The following is a 19,368-nucleotide window of genomic DNA, read 5'->3' on the forward strand; positions in this document are numbered from 1 at the left end:
ATATCGTTAATTTGCCAGGATTTAGACCGTGCAGGGTTGCATTGCTGTTCGGAAATGACTGAATTGCGCCTAATTGACGTTCTATTTTAGGCGAAATGGGGCAGACAGCGAGCTAATGGCAGCCACGACGCCTCGAGTGCAGATCCGATCCGCAATTCGGCTCTGCTGCATCACTGTCGCGGCGGCAATGCATCTCTCTCATTGGCCGCCACCGAGTCCAGCTGCTTCTGGATCTCAACGTGCAGCTCTCCCGCTGCTTCAAGTTATGCATGACGGGAGGTGGAGGGAAACACGGGCGCGTTGGTAAACAAGCCGAACAAGCTTTATATCCGGCCGCCTCCCGCGGCTTGAGCTGCCACCATTTTCTGGGCAACCTTGATCTTGCATCCTCATCGCCTGTGCGAGGGGCTTTGTTTATAAAAACTGCTTTCTGTTTTCTTTGTTGCCGCGTTCTCGGTCTTTACAGCCCCGGCTTGATTGCAAGGGTGTTTCGCGGTCATTGGCTGGCGACCCTCCTCATTCTACTCGAAACCCTGGTTCATCGTCGCCCCGGTCGTGTCCAATCCAAGACGGCCGTTGTCATTGGTGTTGGCACTATCGTTCTCTGCATGCAGCCAACGGCAGATCGCCGAACGTGAAGGCCCAAGAATCTACCCAGGGCCACGGAATCCTTGTTGATTCCTCCCAAAGAGCTGACAGCCCGAGTGTTCGTTAGCGGAGAACGTGTGCTCACACTTATTTGAGGGTGTTGCTCGTCCTCCTCCCCCCCCCCCCCCCCCCTCTTTCGGCTCTTCTCGAATACTCCTTATCAAGAATCGAATGTTTTCCTTTGCTTTCCTCGGCGAGGGGAGTCGTCTACCATCGAAGACCATTTATTCCCTCCACAACATACACCATGGCTGGGATTGTCAATAAGCCTCTTTCCATCTTCCGCAAGAACGACTCCTCGAAGCCCCTTCATGCTCGATGGGGCGATGTGGCCATCTCTGTCCCCACGGATGGCTCATGGAATCAATACAATAATCCCCACCGGTCTGCTCCAACAAGACAGAGATACGGGCCTGGCTTTGTGCCTGACTGCTCTCCCACGGATCCGGTGCCCCCTCTTCGGCAGAATAAAACCCAGAACGAAGACAACAAAAGCAACCCGACGGGCACAACGTCCATCTCCCGGCGGAACTCCCTATCTCTAAGCGCACTGCGGCCAGGGCGACTTTCAGTACGTCTAGCGTCTCGCCCTAAACACCTCCAGGGTGAGGTTGCAGCCGAGCGAGAATACCACCAGCCGGAGCCAAAAGCCCATGAATTTGCCTACAAGCCCATCCGCCAGGACTACCCAGCCGAGGTGACTGAGAAGTCTCAGGCTCAAGCCCATCGATTTCGATACATCCCGACCAACGGGCGATACCTCGAGGACATACCTGCTGTCTCGCCTCGGAGTCAGTCGGCGAGATCTTACTATAGCGCTCACGCCCGACGAGACTCTTTCACAGAGTCAGTAGACGAGAAAGAACGTGGTCGCAAGCACTCCAGGATTCATGATCCTCCTTCGCGGCGGGGCTCCCACCAGGAAGATGATCGTCGCAGTCTTTGTTCCAGCTTAGGCGATGGCTCTGACAGTTCCAGTTCCAGACGCAATTGCGGACTGCCGCCACGCCGACGAACGTCGACCTTTGCTTCGGCGGATCGGAAACGCGCATCGTCTTTGAAACCTATGACCTTGGCGATGGTTCCCGATCCTGAGGAACTTTACGAGTGATTATGGATGGGAAGAAGGAGTTTCATTGGTCGGAATTTCTAATTTTCTTTTGTTACGATATCATCATCGCGCGGCGTTCGACTGTTGGCATCAACAAGGCGTTCGGTTTGGAGGTGTCGTATATTGTTCTCGGCCTATAGTCAAGAATGAAAAATATCGTTGGCCTGATACTCAGAATTAAAATGCTTTCTTCTATTTATTGGAACGGAATTCTTACGTTCTAATTTGTCTAGCATTTTTCCCGGTTGACGTCAGTGTGATTCACCCGATTCCAGCCATTCAACTCCGGGAGCCAAGTTTTCCATTGGCGGAATATACATCCATTTTCGTGAATCGTTTGCGGACACAACGTGCTTCGTTGTCGTAGAATGAACCTGGTAATAAAGCCCGACACGCCGAGATCACTATGACGGCATTTTGGTTTAGTCAACGTTCAATAGGTAGTTCTTCTGCCCGAGATGCCGTCCTTCTATCCTGTCGTCCTCTGAGAACCCAGCGTCACTTCTACAAACGCCAAGTCGAAGACATACAAACTCCATCATGGCAGACGCGGTGGTTCAGCTTCAGTGCGGTGTCAAGGTAAATCCCAATGCATCTTATCAAGCTCGACACACTGACATAAATTGGCTGTGAAGAATGATGACTGGGGCAAGAAAGGAAAAGATTCCGTGGTAGCCCAATTGTGGTCGAAGTCACCCGGAAGCGGGCAAATCGACGACTCGAAGACGTATTCTGAGGTAGGCTCTGCCATCCAATCATAGCGGCCTGTCCAGACTAATCTGTTCGCTGCAGATGTGGATGGGAACCTATCCGTCGAACCCGTCACGTCTTTTATCGACCGGTGAGCACCTAGGCGAGTACTTGAAGAAGAATCCCCAGTTGGTCGGAAAATCGGTACTAGATCGATGGGGACCGGAGATTCCATTTCTGCCCAAGGTATGAGCCGTTACGGCCGAGTTGCCCATTCACGCCGTGATAATGACAAGACAGATCCTGTCCTTCAGCAAAGCTTTGCCACTCCAGATCCACCCGGATCTAGAGCTCGCGGCTGAGCTGCACCAGCATGACCCGAGGAAATTCGGTGATACCATGCACAAGCCAGAGATTGCCATTGCACTCTCCAAGTTCGAGCTGTTTGCCGGCTGGAAGCCATTGCGCGACATCCAGGCATTGTTCAAACTCAAGCCCCTGGAGCGGTTCCTGCCCGCTCACACGCACTTCAATGACGAGACCCTGCGTCGGGTGTGCAAGGAGCTGCTGAGTGCCCCGCCGAAGACGGTGGCTTCGACAATCAAGGAGCTGCAGGACATCCCAGAATCCCTGTTTGGAGCCTACCCATATATCCCGGATCTCCTAGACCGTCTCAACAAGCAGTATACCGAGTGCGACAACGGTAACCTCGTGGCCGCATTGCTGATGAACTACTTGACCCTGGGGCCTGGGGACTCGGTATACGTCCCTGCGGACAGCATCCACGCGTATTTGGAAGGTGACATTGTTGAGTGCATGGCCCGGTCAGACAACGTCATCAACACGGGCTTCTGTCCTGTGGCGGACCGCGATAGTGTCGATCTATTCAGCCAGGCACTGACCTTTGTCCCGCATAACTCGAAGGATGCCCTGCTCCCGCGCCGCAAGAGCGACAAAGGACTGAACGGCCGGACGGATGTCTACGCACCTCCAATCAGCGAGTTCAACGTCCTGTGCACTTGTCTCGGCGCAGGCGAGGCGGAGACACACAAGGCCATTCTTGGGCCCAGCTTGATGATCATCACCAAGGGCTGCGGGTCCATGAAGATCCCCGGAAACCAAACGGTCGAGTTGAAGGAGGGGTATGTGTTTTTCGTGGGACAGGGCGTGGCGCTGGACTTTTCCACCAACAAAGGTATGGCGGTTTACCGCGCGTATGCAGAGTAAACAGAAAGGGTGAATCAGATAGAGTGCTCTTCTGGGCCGTATGCCCATGATCGGGGCCGATAGGGAGTCCGGTGAGGCACAACATGCCATGTTGCATTTCTCATATCTCGTGCTCGTGAAGTGTATAGACCATCTGAATCAAATCGAATCAACGCACGCGATCCTCTCAGGGCACCGACGCCACCGAGAGGAGACATGCAGTTCAACCAGCGGGGACGGCCGATCCAACTGAGTGCACGTTGTGTTGGTAAGAGCTCGAGGCCTGATTTGTTCATCCAGCGAAGCGCTTACGTCCAGCCAGTTAGGACGCCGATTGAGTGTTGGTTCCCCGCCACGGCGCCGCCGTGACTGGCGCTCATGCACGAGAGCAGGATTCGGCCGAGCATCCACGGAGGAGGCGTTGATAGCTGGGCCTGGCCGGCGGCGGACTGGCGGGGCCGGGCTAGCGCGATGCGCTGGCCGCTAATCCGGGCACATTCCGGGCTAATTATGGGCGTTTGGATCTATTTCGGATCTATCTATAGTCGGTCAATTGATACTATCTTTATGCTCTCCGCGCTCGGGTCACAATATCTCACCTGAAACAGGGTCCCTGTGTCAGAAAGAAGCTTGGGGCAGCGTCTCCGGCAGTCTATATATCACCGCTCTTATGCCATGGTCGCCTTGCTGAATCTGCGTTTCCAGGCGAGCTCGATACTCCGGCCGAGGACGAGGGCCCAACGCAAGTCGGGACGTGGCATGGGCTAACGGATGCGAACCCTGGATCGACATCGTTTCCCCTGGACCTGGCTGTGACTGCATCTCGATCGTTGCTAGTTCCTTTTGGGGACCAGGATATCAGTCTTTGGCTCAACGCTCATCACACGATCTGCCGGCAAATCCACGCAGCCCCAGCGATCCTCATTTCTCATTTGTGCTCTTGACTGCAACTCTGGTGATTGATCCTTGCAAGTGAGTTGCCCTAGTGGAGGGGGGGGGGGGATGGTAAATGGTCAATGGCGGACGATGAACGGGAAGCCCGTCGAGGTGATTATGCACGCTAACCTCCTCCCGCCACAGTGAGCGGACTTTTGCACTTTTTCTCCCGCAAGGAGCGAGCCAAACGAAAGCAGCAGGCCGAGCAACGCCCGGTGGCTCTGCAAGTGCCATCAGCCTACAAGCCCGACTTCTATGAAGCGCCCGCCGGGTCTCGCTCTGCATATCCCCGGCCGCTATCCTCCTTCGCTCCGGACTACCGCCAGTCGCAGTACTATCCCCCATCCCAGCATCCACAGCTTCCGCGAGCCTCGGTCGACGCAAGACCCCCACAGTATCCAACATTGCCAACGTATGATCCGTCAAAGTACCAGCCCATCCGAGCTCCGTCGACGCCCGGTGCAGATCTGCCGTCGTACCTCCATCCACCTGCCAGGGCCCCATCTTCCCGCTTGAGTGCCGTTCACTACAATGCTCGCCTGTCGATCTACCAACCCTCAGTAGCGGATCGGCCCTTTGCACCGCCCATGCCTCGTGAGACGGTGGCATCGCATGCTCGGACAAGATCGGTCATGCCATCGCGACCGAGTGTCTCGGTCGAGCAGCATCCACCGCGGCCAGGCGAAGGAAGAGAGAGGAGCATCTCCGAGCCCATGCCGATGCCTGCAGGTCCCATTCAGGGCACCCGAGGATCAAGCCGGGCCAAACCCGTTCTTTCGCGGCTCATCACCAACTTCGGCTAAACTCGTGGGTATGATTGGTTCTGTTGTCTTGTGCGTGCTGGAATTGGCGGGAGCATCTATCGAGTGTTAGCTTGTTTCCACCCATTCTCTCCTTTCTTTTTGTTGTGCTGCTTTTTCGTCACGACTGTCATGAGGAGCGAAGGTGTTGGGCGTTTAATTAGTGGGCATGCATGCTTGTACGTAGGTACCTGATCGAGGATATATGCAAGTTGTAGGGCCATCGACTTCAATAATGACTTTATTCTTGCGATTGGAACGATGCGAAGAAAACCTGCGAATCATAAGAGAGTCTACCGCAACTCAAAACGTCGTGGCGTCAACGTGATGATCGGGCTGGTGATTCCAAATCCGTACACTGCAAAGTCCCTCGGCCACTCCCCGCGCACATCCTCCTCCATCCTCCATCCTCCCTTCTCCACTCTCTTTCCTCCCCAACCACTCATTATTTCCACGACGCGTCCGGAGTGGAGTGAGATCGAGACCCCCCTAACAGACGCCCGCACGGTCTGTGCCACCGTCGATCTCGCGCGATTCCTCCCCAGTCATCATAATGGTTCCTTTCCTCTCAAAGTACGCCGTACGCCCTCCATAGCTGCAGTCCCTCTCCTCTTTCGGCGGCGCCTAAGCCACGCTTCGGACTGGTTTGCTGCCACGAGGCCATCGGGTCGATCAACCTTGTTATGCCTCCGAACCGAGATTTGCTCTCGGCGCAGTGTCCGCCAGCACACGACGCCCTTGACTGCCGCACATTGCGCCGAATCCTCATAGTTTCTTGCAAGGACATTGTCGCTTTGCCGCATCTGTGATCTCCACTTCACGGGCTTGCAAGTCCACTCCGTTGCAGGGGTCTGACTGCGCCATGGTGAAACAGGGTGTCTTTCTGTCAACTTCGACGACCGCGCCCCCCACCCCCTCTTCTGATCCCTGCTGCACCCTGCGCAGTGTCTGCCTACCAGAGAGCCTCGACGCCTAGTCACACTGGTCGGGAAGGCTCTTCCCTGTCGCCGTATCCGCTTTCCTAGTTTCAATCAGCCACTCCCGTCCGTTCTCCAGCGGGTGATTCACGGCCAGTCTGATGCTGGAGACACGCATTGGCTGCACTCCGATCGCCACGTCCCAGTGCTGGCCCTTTGAGTGCAGTTGTGCGCGGGCGCAGATCCTAGAACAAGCGCCATGCCAAGACGACGGCGGACCGACGTGCATCGATACTATATGCAACCTGCGCCTGACTCGCCCTCCATCTGTCAACTGCACCTCCTGCGCCGCGAAGTTGCAACTGACTGACCATGTTCAGAGGAAACGGGTTGTCCCGGGGCTGAACATCCACTCGACCCCCTCCTTCCCCCCTCTTGGTTGCAACTGTGTACCGACACTGCAGCCATCGGAGCCATCCTAATTGACCGTGGGCCCGCTAGACTGCTTCGTTCGGCCAGCTGTCGCGCTTGCGGTTCGCCCGCTGTTACTTCAGAAGCGCTGTTGCTGTGCCGGATACGCATCATCCTCATGCTAAGTGGCGCCCCGGGGCCACCGCCAGAGGGGTTGAACCACTGTGCCGGGCCCAACACAGGCCTCCTCATTGCTTGCTGAGTGATTTGGGTTCCCAACACCCACCCGTGAAGTACTCCCCCAGAAGATCTTCTCTCTTCTAGGTCACACTACAGACATGCCGTTGTTGGTGAGCGGTTCTTCACAGACTCTGACTCTTGATATAACTTCAACACATGCGGGCGTGTCACCTGCTCTGGCATCCTTCCCTCCGTTGCTTCTTTGGCTCTGCCCTCGGAATCTGTCTTCTCGGAGGTGAGCTCCTTGGTTCTTGCGGGGGCAGTTTCATCAGTTTTGAGATGAGCCTCGCACTTGGGAGTGGACTGGCCTCCCTCTGAGAACTGGTTTATTTTCTCTCCGTGTTGACTCCAGCGCTGCTCAGTTTCGCCTCCCTTCGATGCCCAATCTGTTCAAGGCCATGGCGAATCTGGTGAAGAAGTTCAAGAGAAAGCACAGAGTTTCCTCGGAGCTGCATTCTCGTTGGGGTGACACTTCCATCAGTCATCCCAACGATGGGTCATGGAATCAATGGAATCAACCATCTGGATTTGTCGCCAATGCTTCCAATGGGGAAAGACAGAATTCACAGTCGGAGGAGACACGACGCTATATTTCTATGGGCCAAGTTCCACCACATAGCCCGGGAATGCTGAGCGACTATGGCTCTCATTACACCTATAGCCCAGAACCCATGCACGCTGAATCGACCTTCCCCAAGGGTTACTTTGATGAGAATATACGACATCGCCCGGAGAGAAGCCATCGACCACCCGTCCGCGGCCTTGGCATCAATGCTGCCCGACACGACATGACCGATGAAAACGAAGGTGGAACGTGCGATGAATCCTGCGATGAAGATGACGAGGGACGTGATACACTGGGTGACCCCGGGGGCGGTCCGATTTATCGCGGCTATGCGACTGGAGATATGCCTCGTTCATCGCCGCGAGATTTTTCAGACTCTTACAACGATCACTCGGCAAGGTCCCCGCCGCTGTCGGTCACATCACGCATGCGCCATTTCAGCGTGCAAAGCTCGATGACAGAACAGTCTTCGTCTGTGGCCGGAACTGCCAGCTCCAGACGGACGAGCTATACTGCTGCATCGTCGGTCTCGGCGCCCTCACTCCCTCCTGATACGCCACGCTATGCGTATACCACAACGCATGCTGCGCATGCGGAAAAGCGGCCTCCGGTTCCCCGTCCGAGGTACCGGGAACCCGAGCCTGCGGCTCGCAATGAGCTCGTTCCATCTTACGATGAGCTCTATGGCTGAATGTGGAAGCAAGGTTTCTCTTGCCCATTCATCCTCTATCTTGGGAATTTAGAATTGTTCATTTGTGGGAGGCTTTTGTTTTGCTCCGTTGCTTTCTCTGGGTGGCCCTTGAGCACCTTCATCTATTTTCGGGCGGAATTGTGCTGGGCGATTAATCGGGCTTAATTCTTGGTATATTGACAGGAATCTGTGAAGGCTTCTTCATAAACACCAATTTGATATCTCTTGGATTCGTCATCTATGGATGCTTTCAAGTATAGGGCATTAGTAACCGTTGTTGGCCTGTCTCCATGGATGGATTCCTTAATGGCATTCCCCAATACATCTCCACTCCGATTGATGTGTTGTTCTCAACTTATCCATGATTTTGCTTAGCGCTTAAATTCCTCCTCGACCTTCGGACCATTGAGTGATACCAATATCCGTCTCAATCGCAAGTCGGAATTGCGGCGGAGAGGGGGCGCCGCAGCGAACACCCGCCGGTCCGTGCAGGAATATGCAGTGGCTGTCACAGTCACAACGGCCGCTCGCCAATCACTGGCCAACTTCATCACACTCGTCACGCCCGAGCTGATCCACTCCAACCAAGGTGGCCCGGCGATCATGGCTTATCGACCAACCGTTGGCCTTCAATTCATCTACCAGTGGCCCTCGGCCTCTGTGTGATGCCCTCTAAGCGCCGGGAGCAACGCCGCGAGGGGATGTGCTTGATTCGACGGGCACCTCCCCTCGTCGACACTAAGCAGATTCACGCTGCATCGAGTGGGCATCTCCTACGTTGCCAGCCTCTGGCGGATGCATCTCTCCTCTCGACCATCACACCCCGGTCGCCGCCGGAGCGAAAGCTGGTCGCACTGAAAAAAGAAGCTTCTCCTCCCGATCAGCCTAACTCTCTAACCTGCGCTTTTTCCCACAGCTGCGACTGTCCATGAAACCGTGATTGCCCTCCTCTGGCACCAGGCCTCTTCATTCTTCCCCTCCTTGGTGACTATAGAAGGAACCTGGAGCTGTCAGACTGAGTGTCTGCCCGCTCGCTTGCTGCTCATCCATAATGCTCGGACTCTGGGGCCCCGGTCCACGGTCCTCCAGCATGCTGTCGAGTGTCCTGGTCACCCTCCTGCTGAGCAGCCTCTTCCCAAATGCCGTGGGCTTGAGAACTACCAGTGGCTCGCCATGTACAGACGCCTGCAGTAAATCTGGGCCGACCTCCAACACGACCTCCTCCGAGATCGTCTGCCTGGACGGCTCGTACAATCAGACCAAGGGCGAAAACTTCCAAGACTGCGTCTCCTGTCAGTTAAAGAGCACCTTCCAGGACACCAACACTGGCGAAACCGACGTCAACTGGGGTCTCTGTAAGTCACCCGCCAAACTCCCAAGCCGAGAGAATTGTCGGCGCTAACATCTCCGGTCTAGATAACATGCGCTTTGCGTTCTCAACCTGCGTGTACGGATACCCGGTCTCATTCTCGAATCTCTCCTCGCCATGTACCGTGTCGTGCGACGGCGTCCGGCTCGCAGTGGAAACCGATGTCCAGGACCCCGCCGTAGACAACCTGGACTCCTGGTGCTCCGCGCCCTCCTTTGCCGATAACGTCGTGAACACCTGCGAATTCTGTTATAATTTGACACAAGTTCCCCAACGCCAGTTGTACCTCGCCAACTGTACGTACTCCCCACGCCAATACAACCCTGTATCAGCAAGAACCACTAACTCATCGAATGCAGTCCTCGAAGCCATCCGATACAACTGCCATTTCCCAACCGTAGGCGGCCATGCCTTCGATGTTTCCCCGACAAGAATCTTCGCCGAGTCTCTCCTCCCGTCGAGTTTGTCCCTCTCCACTTCATCCTCGGGTCACTCCGTGAACCTGGGCCTGGTGATCGCAGTCCCGGTGGTGGGCTTCGTGATCTTGCTCTGCGGCGTTGGCGGGTGCTGCTTCTTCTTCATCCGCTGGCGCCGCAAGCGCGCCCGCCGCAACCGCTTCTCGAATCATCTGTATGCTCGCTGGCACGATACCACCATTAGCACCCCTACGCAGGCGCAGAGTGGCTGGGCCGATCCTCAGATGCATGCCGCAGGATACGGGTATGGCCCCGGCTTCGGGTTCACAGATAGCGATGGTAGTCACCACCAAGTTGGGTATGGGTATGGGTATGGTCATCCCGGGCAGGAGACCTCCAAGTCCGGATTCGAGCAGGAAATCATGGAGACGCAGACGCAGACGCAGCAGCAGCAGCCCTTTTCCGATGTGGACAAGAAGCAAGCTCTGTAATATCCTAGATGATTCCCGAAAACGTGGCCGGTGCCAGAGCCTGTGAGATGATATTCTGTCGAGCTGTGCCGCACAGACTCCTGCTGGTATATTAATGACTCGGTGCTGGAATGTCGTTTCGATTGTTTCCATCATTCATGGCGTTCTTGCGTTTGTTTTCCGTTTCCCGGGGTCGTTTTCCAGTTCGAATTGCACTGGTATATCCGGGACATCGAATGTCACTGATGACCACTCTCCTGACCTCAATAGTTGAATGAGAAGGCACAACATCTCAACCAGAATAGATTCGAAGAGTAAAGCTGGAAGAGTACTTGAAGATGAATTTAATGGCCTCATAGAGGAAACACCGCCGAGCGGTGTTGCCAGGAAAGCGGCACCATATCTCTATTTATCTCCCCCTTCTCCCCCTCCCACCTTCCAGCCCGGGGCCAGCGTCAGACACCGGATATCGTCCAAAAATAACAACGGGAGAAGAGATCGGGTTTCTACGTAGCGAAGTAGACTGCCATAAATAGCTCAAGGGTCTCTATACCGCCACACAGGTCTCGTATTGGTTGGGCTGTCTGTCGGGACTCACTCTAGTATGCACTGCCAAGGCTCTAAGGGTCCAATAGGTTGGTGTTGGCCGGCTGCTGTTTATTTTTGGATAAGAGGGGAAGGTCTACGGATTATTCGACACTTACGTAGTCATCTGTACAGTAAATCCGGTCAAGGGCCTAGCTTGCACAAGTGGAGGAACAGATTGGGGAGAAAGTGTGCAGGTCTGTGGCTAGTGCCCATACAGCTTGGGTAGATCGAGGAAAAACAAGTCCTGATGGATATACCAGATCGAGCGGGCTAACCAGGGCATGTGTATCTATCCGTAAAATAAAAGTAATGTTTCCCCGCTGTTAGTGAATGACTTCAGACCTGAATGCGCAACCCCCGTGAACTATATCCATTGGGCATGCCTGCTGCAGGCCCTCGTTCCAAAGTATACTTCAGCTTGCTTGAGCATATTGTAATCGGGAAGCACAAAGACAGACAAGTCAAGAACTCATTCACTACCCGTTGATAAAAGATCGGAGTCGAAGAGTGTGCAGCTCTAATAGTGACCACGATCCGTTCCGTTTTATAGTTAGCGGACCGATCCCCACCAAAGCTTCCTGCCTCGCATCTCCGCGTTTTTTATCTTCTCTCACACCCACTCGGCTCGTCTTCCAGCTCGCCATGGCCACTCTCACCCAAGACCAGATCAAAGTACTCGAACAATCTCGCCAGCGCCTCGTCCAATTAACCCGCTCATTGGGCTCTCTGATCGCAAGTCTGAACCAAAGCGACCCTCTCCCCCCATGGTACGCAGCTCTCCCAAAGCGTCCCCACGTTAATCACCTCTAGCTGACCCGAACCGCCAGGTCCTCGCTTCAATCACAAGCAAATATCATATCCAACAACCTCGTCAGCGTATCCGAACACCTCTCCGACCATCGCGATCTCCTCTCCTCGCTCGTCGCCTACCCTGGCCCCGACTATCCTGGCCGTACACAATCAAACACCCTCGAGCAGCTTCTGCGCACGAAGCTCGACCCCCGAGTCGAGGACTGGGTCGCGCGCGGCCGTATTGCTGGCTCAGAGCCATCTCCGACCTCCCCCTTAGATCCCACCAACCCGACGCCGAATCCGAGTGCACTAGCGGCGGCAGCGCCACAGCGGAAACAGCTCAGCGAGGCCGAGTTGGCGCAGCTATGGGAATGGGCGCCGCTTGAGGCTAACGAGCAGGCCAGGCGGCGGAATTGGGGTGGGAATTACACGCTCGAGGAACGTGAAGCTGGTATACAGAACGTGGTGACTGGGCTACAGAAGCAATTGGAGGATGACGAGGATGAAGAGGAGGAGGAAGAGGAAGAAGAAGAAGAGGAAGGCGAGGGGGAGGGTGAAGATGAGATGGAGATCGTCGGAGTGCACCGCAAGTCGGGCGGTGGTGCAGGCTTCGAGTTTGAGATTGCACCTCACCATGCGCATGCTGTGGAGCCCTTCGTGCCGCTGGGCGATATTCTGCGATATATGACTACCGGGCGCATGCCTTAGTCTTTCCGGTGCTTGAGGTCAGTTGAGGGACTACAGAGGCGCGGGTTCTCTACACATGATACACATACGGACTGCATGAAGAACATGAATAGACATGACTAGGGTGGCTCTTGTAGGCCTTCCAAGGTTCTGGACGAATTCAAAAGCAGTAATCAGAGGTATTACGAAAAGATTTTAAGTGCAGCTTAGCTAGAAAACATTCTCAACCCCGTCTTCGAGTGGTGGGTGTCTTGGAGCCTGGTCTGGGGGATGCCCCGGAGCTTGCGCCGCTAGGCGCTTTCTCCACGGTCTTGGTGCGGGGTGCCTTCTTCGGCGCTGGGCTGTTCCAGTAGTACGCCATCTGGGCTGCAAGGATGAAGTTGAGAGAGAACCCGGCGACAAAGCTGTAGAGAATGAGCTTGTCGTCCACCTCTTGCAGCGTGGTGAAGATGCGGGAAAGCGAGCCAACGAGGTAGTTAAAGACCTGCAGACAAAGAAAGTCAGTAAGAATGTCTTGAGATGCAATAGAGTGGACGCGACATACCGCGAATGCGCTCAGCTGTCCGGTTCCTCCTTCACTCCAGATGGTATAGATCTGAGGGACCTTGCTGGCAATACCAAGAGCTCCAGCGCCAGCCTGTAGGTATGCCATGGTCTGCGCATCCACGAGAGTCTGGTCGAAGAGAAGGGCGTACACACTGGCCGCCACGACAGCGACAAAGGCGGCCGCCGCAGCTGAGCGGCCGGCGAAAGTCAAGACGAGAACACCAATTGCCACATCCTGCACAGCAATAAGAGCAGATTCACCGTATGTGCTGAAGGGGAACTGGTTGCGCACGCCGTACGACAGCGTGATGAGCAAACTGGCGGTTTCAAGCGCGTACGAGACGAAGGAAACACCCGCAGACGAGCGCGAGCTGATGAGCTTCAGGATCTGTGGGACTTTGACCACAGCACTGGCACCAACGATGGCAATACCGAGAGCTTTCGAGATAGCCAGGGATGTGCAGGCGGGGTCTTGGGTGACATCGAGGTTGAGAAGCAGCGCGCTGTGACAGGGGGCGCCGATCAACGAGATGACGGCATCATGGACAGGCTCAGGGATAGCCTTGACGATGGGGTGGAGATAAGGCTGGAGAGGATCCAGCACGGTCTTCTGAAGAACGTCCATGGTGGTTTGAGCGGCGAAGGATGGAGCGCAAGAAATGTGTTTATACGTGTTGACATTCCACGCCGCCGACTTGGTCCGTGCGCCGCCAGGGAAAGTTCGCATCTTTCCACTTTGCTCTCGTCCGCTTCTTTCGAGGACCTCGGACGCGCCATGATTCCGCTACGGTCCGCCATATTGAGGCCTGGGCCGCCTCGAGAGGCATTGGTATGCTCGCGATGTCTGATTCGATCACGAGCGCAACCACCGTCTGCCATTCGAGGGTTCCTGTCTTCCTCGCATCGGCGAACCGGGATTGCGGAAGGCCAGTCACCTTCGACTCTCCACAAGACCTATTTCTCCCCTAACCGCCTTTACGATGGTTCGAGCACAAGAGGAGGCTTCCTCTCATCATTTGCATCTACCAATTCCGGTTCTCTCTCGAATTCTCATACCTCTCAACCATCGAACGATGCCTCCGCAAACCCAACAGCAGCGGCCGAGACACCCTCACCTACACCAATTGCTCCAGAATCTGGACGACATGAACTACCTCATCGACGGAGGAAACGTTTAAAGGATTCGGGTATAGCCAACGGCCAAGCAGAACCTACCATCCCGCTCGATGCGTCAGCGCAGCTATCAAATTTCTCGTCCGCCCTCCCCACTACCTCGATCCGTCGCAAGCTCGCTGCTTTTCTGGCCTTGACGAAACCTCGATTGTCGTTTTTGATCCTATTAACCACGACTTCCGCATACGGGATGTACCCTATCTCCTCCCTGCTTACTCTCGACCCGGCCATGACCCCACTCCCAACACTCTCAACTTCAACCTTGACCTTCATATACTTGACTACGGGTACCTTTCTATCCTGCTGCAGCGCGAATACTTTGAACATGTTGTTCGAGCCGCAATATGATGCACTGATGTCACGTACCCGGAATCGTCCGCTCGTTCGTGGGCTGGTCTCCCGCCGGGCGGCCTTGCTCTTCGCCGTTGGAACCGCTGCTGCGGGTCTTGGGCTGCTGTATATCGGAACCAATCCTACCACTACGGCTCTCTCGGCAACGAACATTGCTTTATATGCTTTCGTTTACACCCCTCTGAAGCGTATCCACGTAATCAACACCTGGGTCGGTGCGGTGGTTGGCGGAATCCCACCACTTATGGGCTGGGTTGCTGCGGCCGGTCAGACGGCGACAACAGGCCATGACTCCTGGCGCGACATGCTCTTCAGCGAGGACAGCATTGGTGGCTGGCTGCTTGGTGGGGTCTTATTTGCCTGGCAATTCCCACACTTTAACGCCCTCTCGCACGTTATTCGGGACGATTACAAGGCTGCTGGCTACAGAATGATGTGCTGGGTTAATCCTGCACGCAACGCTCGAGTTGCGTTGCGATATTCCGTCCTCATGTTTCCCATCTCGATCGGTCTCTGGTGGGCCGGCGTTGTTGGCCACGCCTTTTTGGTGAGTAGTACCTTTGCCAACGGCTGGCTTGTCCGCGAGGCCTATCGCTTCTGGCAGCATCAGGGGAGTCAGGGCACTGCGCGAGGCCTCTTTTGGGCTAGTATTTGGCAGTTGCCGATTCTTCTTGTTGGAGGTTTGGTGACCAAAAAGGGCCTATGGGACGGAGTGTGGCGGAACATTTTCGGACAGCCGGAAGAAGATGAAGAATATTTGTATTATGATGATTCAGGTGAAACCGTTGGGGACGACGGTGCACAACCTACAACCACTGAGGGTGGTTCGTCATCAAATCGGGCGAGTAGTGTGTCAACTGCATGAGACTTGTCTCATTCGTCCTGTTTGCATTGTGTTGATTTCCTGATTCAGTCCTATAAAGCGGTTGGGAGCGGCGTTATCTGCTTTATATTGTACAACCACCACCATATGGAGCCTTTCTATTCTGATATATCTCATATTCTTAGTTGTATATATTTGCTCCACATTTCATTGGTTGTGTGCTGGAGTTCCGTGGCGTGACAACGTCCAACTTAGGTATACCAGACATGACTGGCTTTAGACTACTGAGTATAAATTGACCTCCATCTTCGAGTCCGGTTACTCTCAATCTCACATGGCTTTTAGTTTCAGTTTCTTTGAAATATTGTAGCTATTTTTCCTAAATTGACAAACCACGGCCATCACCATTCTAACGATTCGTCTGCATTTGCATATAGCTAGCTATGTGATGAACAAAGGCTCCCATAAAGATGGCTCTTTTTTACTCACGTCTTGGCCTGTCATACAATCTTCATCCACGCTCGTTTAACATATCCAAAGAAAGACTGCAATGACACCACAGAGAACTGGTAGGAAAGCACATTTCTCTACCCCAATAAATTCTGTTATCTACTGCAATTGTTGTTCATTGCCATCATCTGTTAAAATCTGGCACGCTCAAGAAACTAACATAGGCCGTTCACGGACTACAATCGTGTGTAGCAATGACACAGAGCCTATATCGCATCGATAATATCTCTTACCCGCAGAGCCTGATATAAGGATCTACCCACAAAGCTCTCTCTCAGCCTAATTATGATAGGGGTGCTAGGCAGACAAAGTAATCGACTGAGTATCGACTTTCTGAGGAGTAAGACAAGAATATTCAACATAATGAGAAGGAAAGGGGAGAAAGAGAAGAAGCGGCAGCTGAAGATATCAATCATGGGTCATATGATAATAGATCTAGTAGACCGTCACACTAATCTCATTTTAATTCCATTAACGTAAGTTTAGCATGTCATTTAAACACTCAGAAATACAGCCACTCAGAAATACAGCCTAGGCCCCCAGAGGGTAATTTGACGTCCTTGGGTCTTGACTCGTGTCTGAGTGCCAACTTAAATACAACCATCCAGCCTGATTTACTCTGCCGGAGCACAGTACCAGCCGCTGAAGGACCCAGTCGAGGTTGCACGAGATTTGCAGTTCTTCGAACAGCACATATGATCCCACAAACAAAAGTGGTCGACTGCATAGGGGAGAAGTAAGCGAGTGCCACTTTCCAAACCAGCCCAAGCCGCGATAAACTTCAAGGAAATAACTAGAAAGACAATTGGTGTAGACTCACTATCCTTGCAGCTTCGTTCTACGAGTGGGTTTGGCAGAACACTGGCGCTGCTAAGCACGGCGAGAGCGGTAACGAGGGTCAGACTGAGGAGTTTCATGGTGGCAAATCGATTGTTAGAGTCGAGATGGAGAATGTTCAAGTAGACGGGTAGACTGCGACGCAGGAGGGAAGGGGGTGGTCGCCGAGAGTATTTTCGAAGGCGACGGACCTGCGTTTTATACCCAGTTTCCGATAAAGAGGAATTTTCTATCTAGGTAGCTAAGCCGAAGGTGTCTTGGGAGGAATCTGGGGCGATATGTAGAATTAGGGCCGGGCAATTGGGTCATACAGTACCTCTGATGATACTACGGAGTAACTCGTAGATCATGTAACAGGTAGGCAAGCTACACACCCTAAAGCACTAGTAATTATTTCCTAAGTATACGTAGGTCCCTATTAATACAATACATTAGAAGGAGGATTTATAAAGTATTACGACGAAATAGAACTGTAGTGGAAATTCCCATTGTCGAGTAGATGGACTACTTCTTCACGTTGTTACCATTGCGGCTTTCACGCTGATTCCCTCGCAATCTTTTTTGTGCTTCACCGTAGCAACGGCAGCTTTTGACGCTATTTCAAGGGTCCCGCTCACCGTTGTTGGCCTGGGCGTGACGAATGCGTATAACAAGCCGAGCCTATTTCTGCTCCTCATGTCTTTCGCTGGCTGTGCCTCGTGGCCCATCCATGTCCACTTGGGATTTCGCCGCAGGTCCTTTGCCCGCGCTCCTGATAGGGGGCCATTCTTAGCTCCTCTGTTTAACATCCTTTCCCCTGCGATTCCATAACATTGATAGCTCTAGCCCCTGGTTGCTCTCTTCTCTTCAGGGACCTCCCACTACCTTGCCCGCCTCTCCAGCCTATCCCTAAAGTGACAAGAATAGCGGTTTCTAGACTCCATTGCTCTTCTTGCCCCCTCTGTGATTTCTTGCAACCTAGATTGCCCTTTTCCGAATTCCTGGCCCCTTATACCCTACTCCGTTTGGCCATGAGAACGATGGTAGAACAGAACTCCTATATTCTCAAACGGCGCCTCTGTACTGATTCTGATGGCGTGGAAGATCTGTATGAGTATGAAGCTATCTACACACTAGCGTGGGCCTGCCTCACAACCCAGGCATCGCTAGCAAAGATCTATTGATGATAAACTATTTGGTCCTTGAAAATAACGGATTAGGCGTTTCGCTACTCCGCTCAAGTTCTGTAGTGTATCCCCGCGTTTAGTTTCCCGCTTTCTTACATCTATGATCAAGTTGATTCTATTTTGATTATGAAAAAGCACTGTCCGGGGCGACTCACCATCGAGAACGGCGATCCGTCCATTCGAGGCTCGACCCCCATCGCGAGCTGTCGGATCTACTGATCGACCCTGTGAACGGTGCCGACGGCCAGCGTCCACGAAATCTCCTTCCTGAAAATACCAGATGAGACCCTCCATCTCACCTCCCGAAAACTGGATCTCAAGGACTCGAACGCGCTCCTGCAGGCTTCTTCTATGCCGCCCTCAACCCTGATCTCTACGCTCGCAGTCTGAAACACCAAAGGCTCAGCCTTGTGGTGCGAAACAAGGCTGCGAAGGAACACTGCAACACGTCCTGAATGCCGTCGCGGACGTGCAATGGGAATCGCACTATGGGGCCCGCACGACTCCTTTCGCCAGAGCAAAGCACCTCCGATACCGTAAACCGAGTCGCCGTGGCGAGAAGCCCTTGAGAAAAACACCCGATCTCGAACGCCGCCAAGAACGGCCCCACGGCCGTCATGGCCAAGTTCCTGGACCGGGGCGTCAATATCAACTACAAGAGCCGCTGGGGCCGGAGCGCTCTCGCATTAGCGGCTCGCGGCGGACACTTCGACATCGTCGAGCCTCTGGTGCGCCGGGGTGCCTGTCTGCACTCCGTCGACCTGGATGACCACCGACTGATTGCCTAGGCCGCGTGCGAGGGCCACGATGCCATCGCAGACTACCTGCTCCGCGCGCTACGGCGCCGATACCCGCAGCTGCGCGGCACCGCGAGAGCGGACGTCCAGCTCTTGCTGCAATACGCGGCGCAGCGCGCGAACGAGGCTCGGGTCACATACCTCCTGTCCAAGGAGGTCGCAGATCCCAATTTCCAGTTTGCCATTGCAAGCTGGATGCCGCTGTGCGCGGCGGTCAAACATGCGCCCCCGAGCATGATCTTGCTTTTGTTGGAGAACGGCGCGAATCCGAATGCCGACGCGTCGCCCAAGAAAATCGGCGATCTGGCGCAGACTGTGAACACGACGCCCCTTGCAACTGGCTATTGAGGGTGGAGACAGTCACGAAGTCTTTGGACTGTTGTTGTCCCACGAAACCAACCCGCGACTCAATAGCGCTTCAATTGTGAGAAGTGCCGCGAGGTCAGGGAAGTTCGCCGAGTTCCTCCTTCTGCCGATTGGCAATGCGGATATCGAATCGCCCGCGCTTCAGAACGATCTGATGCAGACGGCCTTCGTGTCCGGATGCCAGCCGATAGTGGACTTGCTGGCGCGAACGGGCGTCGAGCCAATATTGAGACGTCGTCGATTTTTTTTTGTATCGTCCTAG

At 54.2% G+C, this 19,368-nt stretch overlaps 9 protein-coding genes across 9 annotated transcripts; 8 read left to right on the top strand and 1 right to left on the bottom strand.

Annotated features, from left to right (window-relative positions):
• Positions 1-895: 895 nt before the first annotated feature.
• N7459_005856 (uncharacterized protein) lies at positions 896-1,759 on the top strand (the record flags this gene model as incomplete). Its single annotated transcript, XM_056945040.1, has 1 exon — positions 896-1,759. One exon carries the CDS (start codon positions 896-898, stop codon positions 1,757-1,759), a length of 864 nt encoding a protein of 287 aa, XP_056799375.1.
• Positions 1,760-2,299: 540 nt separating this feature from the next.
• On the top strand, positions 2,300-3,676 carry N7459_005857 (uncharacterized protein; the record flags this gene model as incomplete). Its single annotated transcript, XM_056945041.1, has 4 exons — positions 2,300-2,338; positions 2,395-2,496; positions 2,552-2,695; positions 2,783-3,676. The coding sequence occupies 4 exons, from the start codon at positions 2,300-2,302 to the stop codon at positions 3,674-3,676; spliced, it is 1,179 nt and encodes a 392-aa protein (XP_056799376.1).
• A 195-nt stretch (positions 3,677-3,871) lies between these two features.
• N7459_005858 (uncharacterized protein) lies at positions 3,872-5,394 on the top strand (the record flags this gene model as incomplete). The annotated part of the gene is made up of 2 exons (XM_056945042.1): positions 3,872-3,923; positions 4,736-5,394. 2 exons carry the CDS (start codon positions 3,872-3,874, stop codon positions 5,392-5,394), a joined length of 711 nt encoding a protein of 236 aa, XP_056799377.1.
• A 1,942-nt stretch (positions 5,395-7,336) lies between these two features.
• Positions 7,337-8,215, top strand: N7459_005859 (uncharacterized protein; the record flags this gene model as incomplete). The annotated part of the gene is made up of 1 exon (XM_056945043.1): positions 7,337-8,215. One exon carries the CDS (start codon positions 7,337-7,339, stop codon positions 8,213-8,215), a length of 879 nt encoding a protein of 292 aa, XP_056799378.1.
• Positions 8,216-9,266: 1,051 nt separating this feature from the next.
• On the top strand, positions 9,267-10,491 carry N7459_005860 (uncharacterized protein; the record flags this gene model as incomplete). Its single annotated transcript, XM_056945044.1, has 2 exons — positions 9,267-9,570; positions 9,632-10,491. The coding sequence occupies 2 exons, from the start codon at positions 9,267-9,269 to the stop codon at positions 10,489-10,491; spliced, it is 1,164 nt and encodes a 387-aa protein (XP_056799379.1).
• Positions 10,492-11,700: 1,209 nt separating this feature from the next.
• On the top strand, positions 11,701-12,558 carry med8 (RNA polymerase II mediator complex subunit MED8; the record flags this gene model as incomplete). Its single annotated transcript, XM_056945045.1, has 2 exons — positions 11,701-11,825; positions 11,886-12,558. The coding sequence occupies 2 exons, from the start codon at positions 11,701-11,703 to the stop codon at positions 12,556-12,558; spliced, it is 798 nt and encodes a 265-aa protein (XP_056799380.1).
• A 202-nt stretch (positions 12,559-12,760) lies between these two features.
• On the bottom strand, positions 12,761-13,708 carry N7459_005862 (putative monosaccharide-P-dolichol utilization protein; the record flags this gene model as incomplete). Its single annotated transcript, XM_056945046.1, has 2 exons — positions 12,761-13,021; positions 13,082-13,708. 2 exons carry the CDS (start codon positions 13,706-13,708, stop codon positions 12,761-12,763), a joined length of 888 nt encoding a protein of 295 aa, XP_056799381.1.
• A 150-nt stretch (positions 13,709-13,858) lies between these two features.
• Positions 13,859-15,472, top strand: cox10 (protoheme IX farnesyltransferase; the record flags this gene model as incomplete). Its single annotated transcript, XM_056945047.1, has 1 exon — positions 13,859-15,472. The coding sequence occupies one exon, from the start codon at positions 13,859-13,861 to the stop codon at positions 15,470-15,472; it is 1,614 nt and encodes a 537-aa protein (XP_056799382.1).
• Positions 15,473-18,560: 3,088 nt separating this feature from the next.
• On the top strand, positions 18,561-19,088 carry N7459_005864 (uncharacterized protein; the record flags this gene model as incomplete). The annotated part of the gene is made up of 2 exons (XM_056945048.1): positions 18,561-18,671; positions 18,732-19,088. The coding sequence occupies 2 exons, from the start codon at positions 18,561-18,563 to the stop codon at positions 19,086-19,088; spliced, it is 468 nt and encodes a 155-aa protein (XP_056799383.1).
• Positions 19,089-19,368: the final 280 nt, after the last annotated feature.

Source organism: Penicillium hispanicum (genome assembly GCF_028827665.1).
Source record: "Penicillium hispanicum strain IBT 35686 chromosome Unknown utg000005l_segment0_segment0, whole genome shotgun sequence".
In the NCBI taxonomy this organism is placed as follows: Eukaryota; Fungi; Ascomycota; class Eurotiomycetes; order Eurotiales; family Aspergillaceae; genus Penicillium; species Penicillium hispanicum.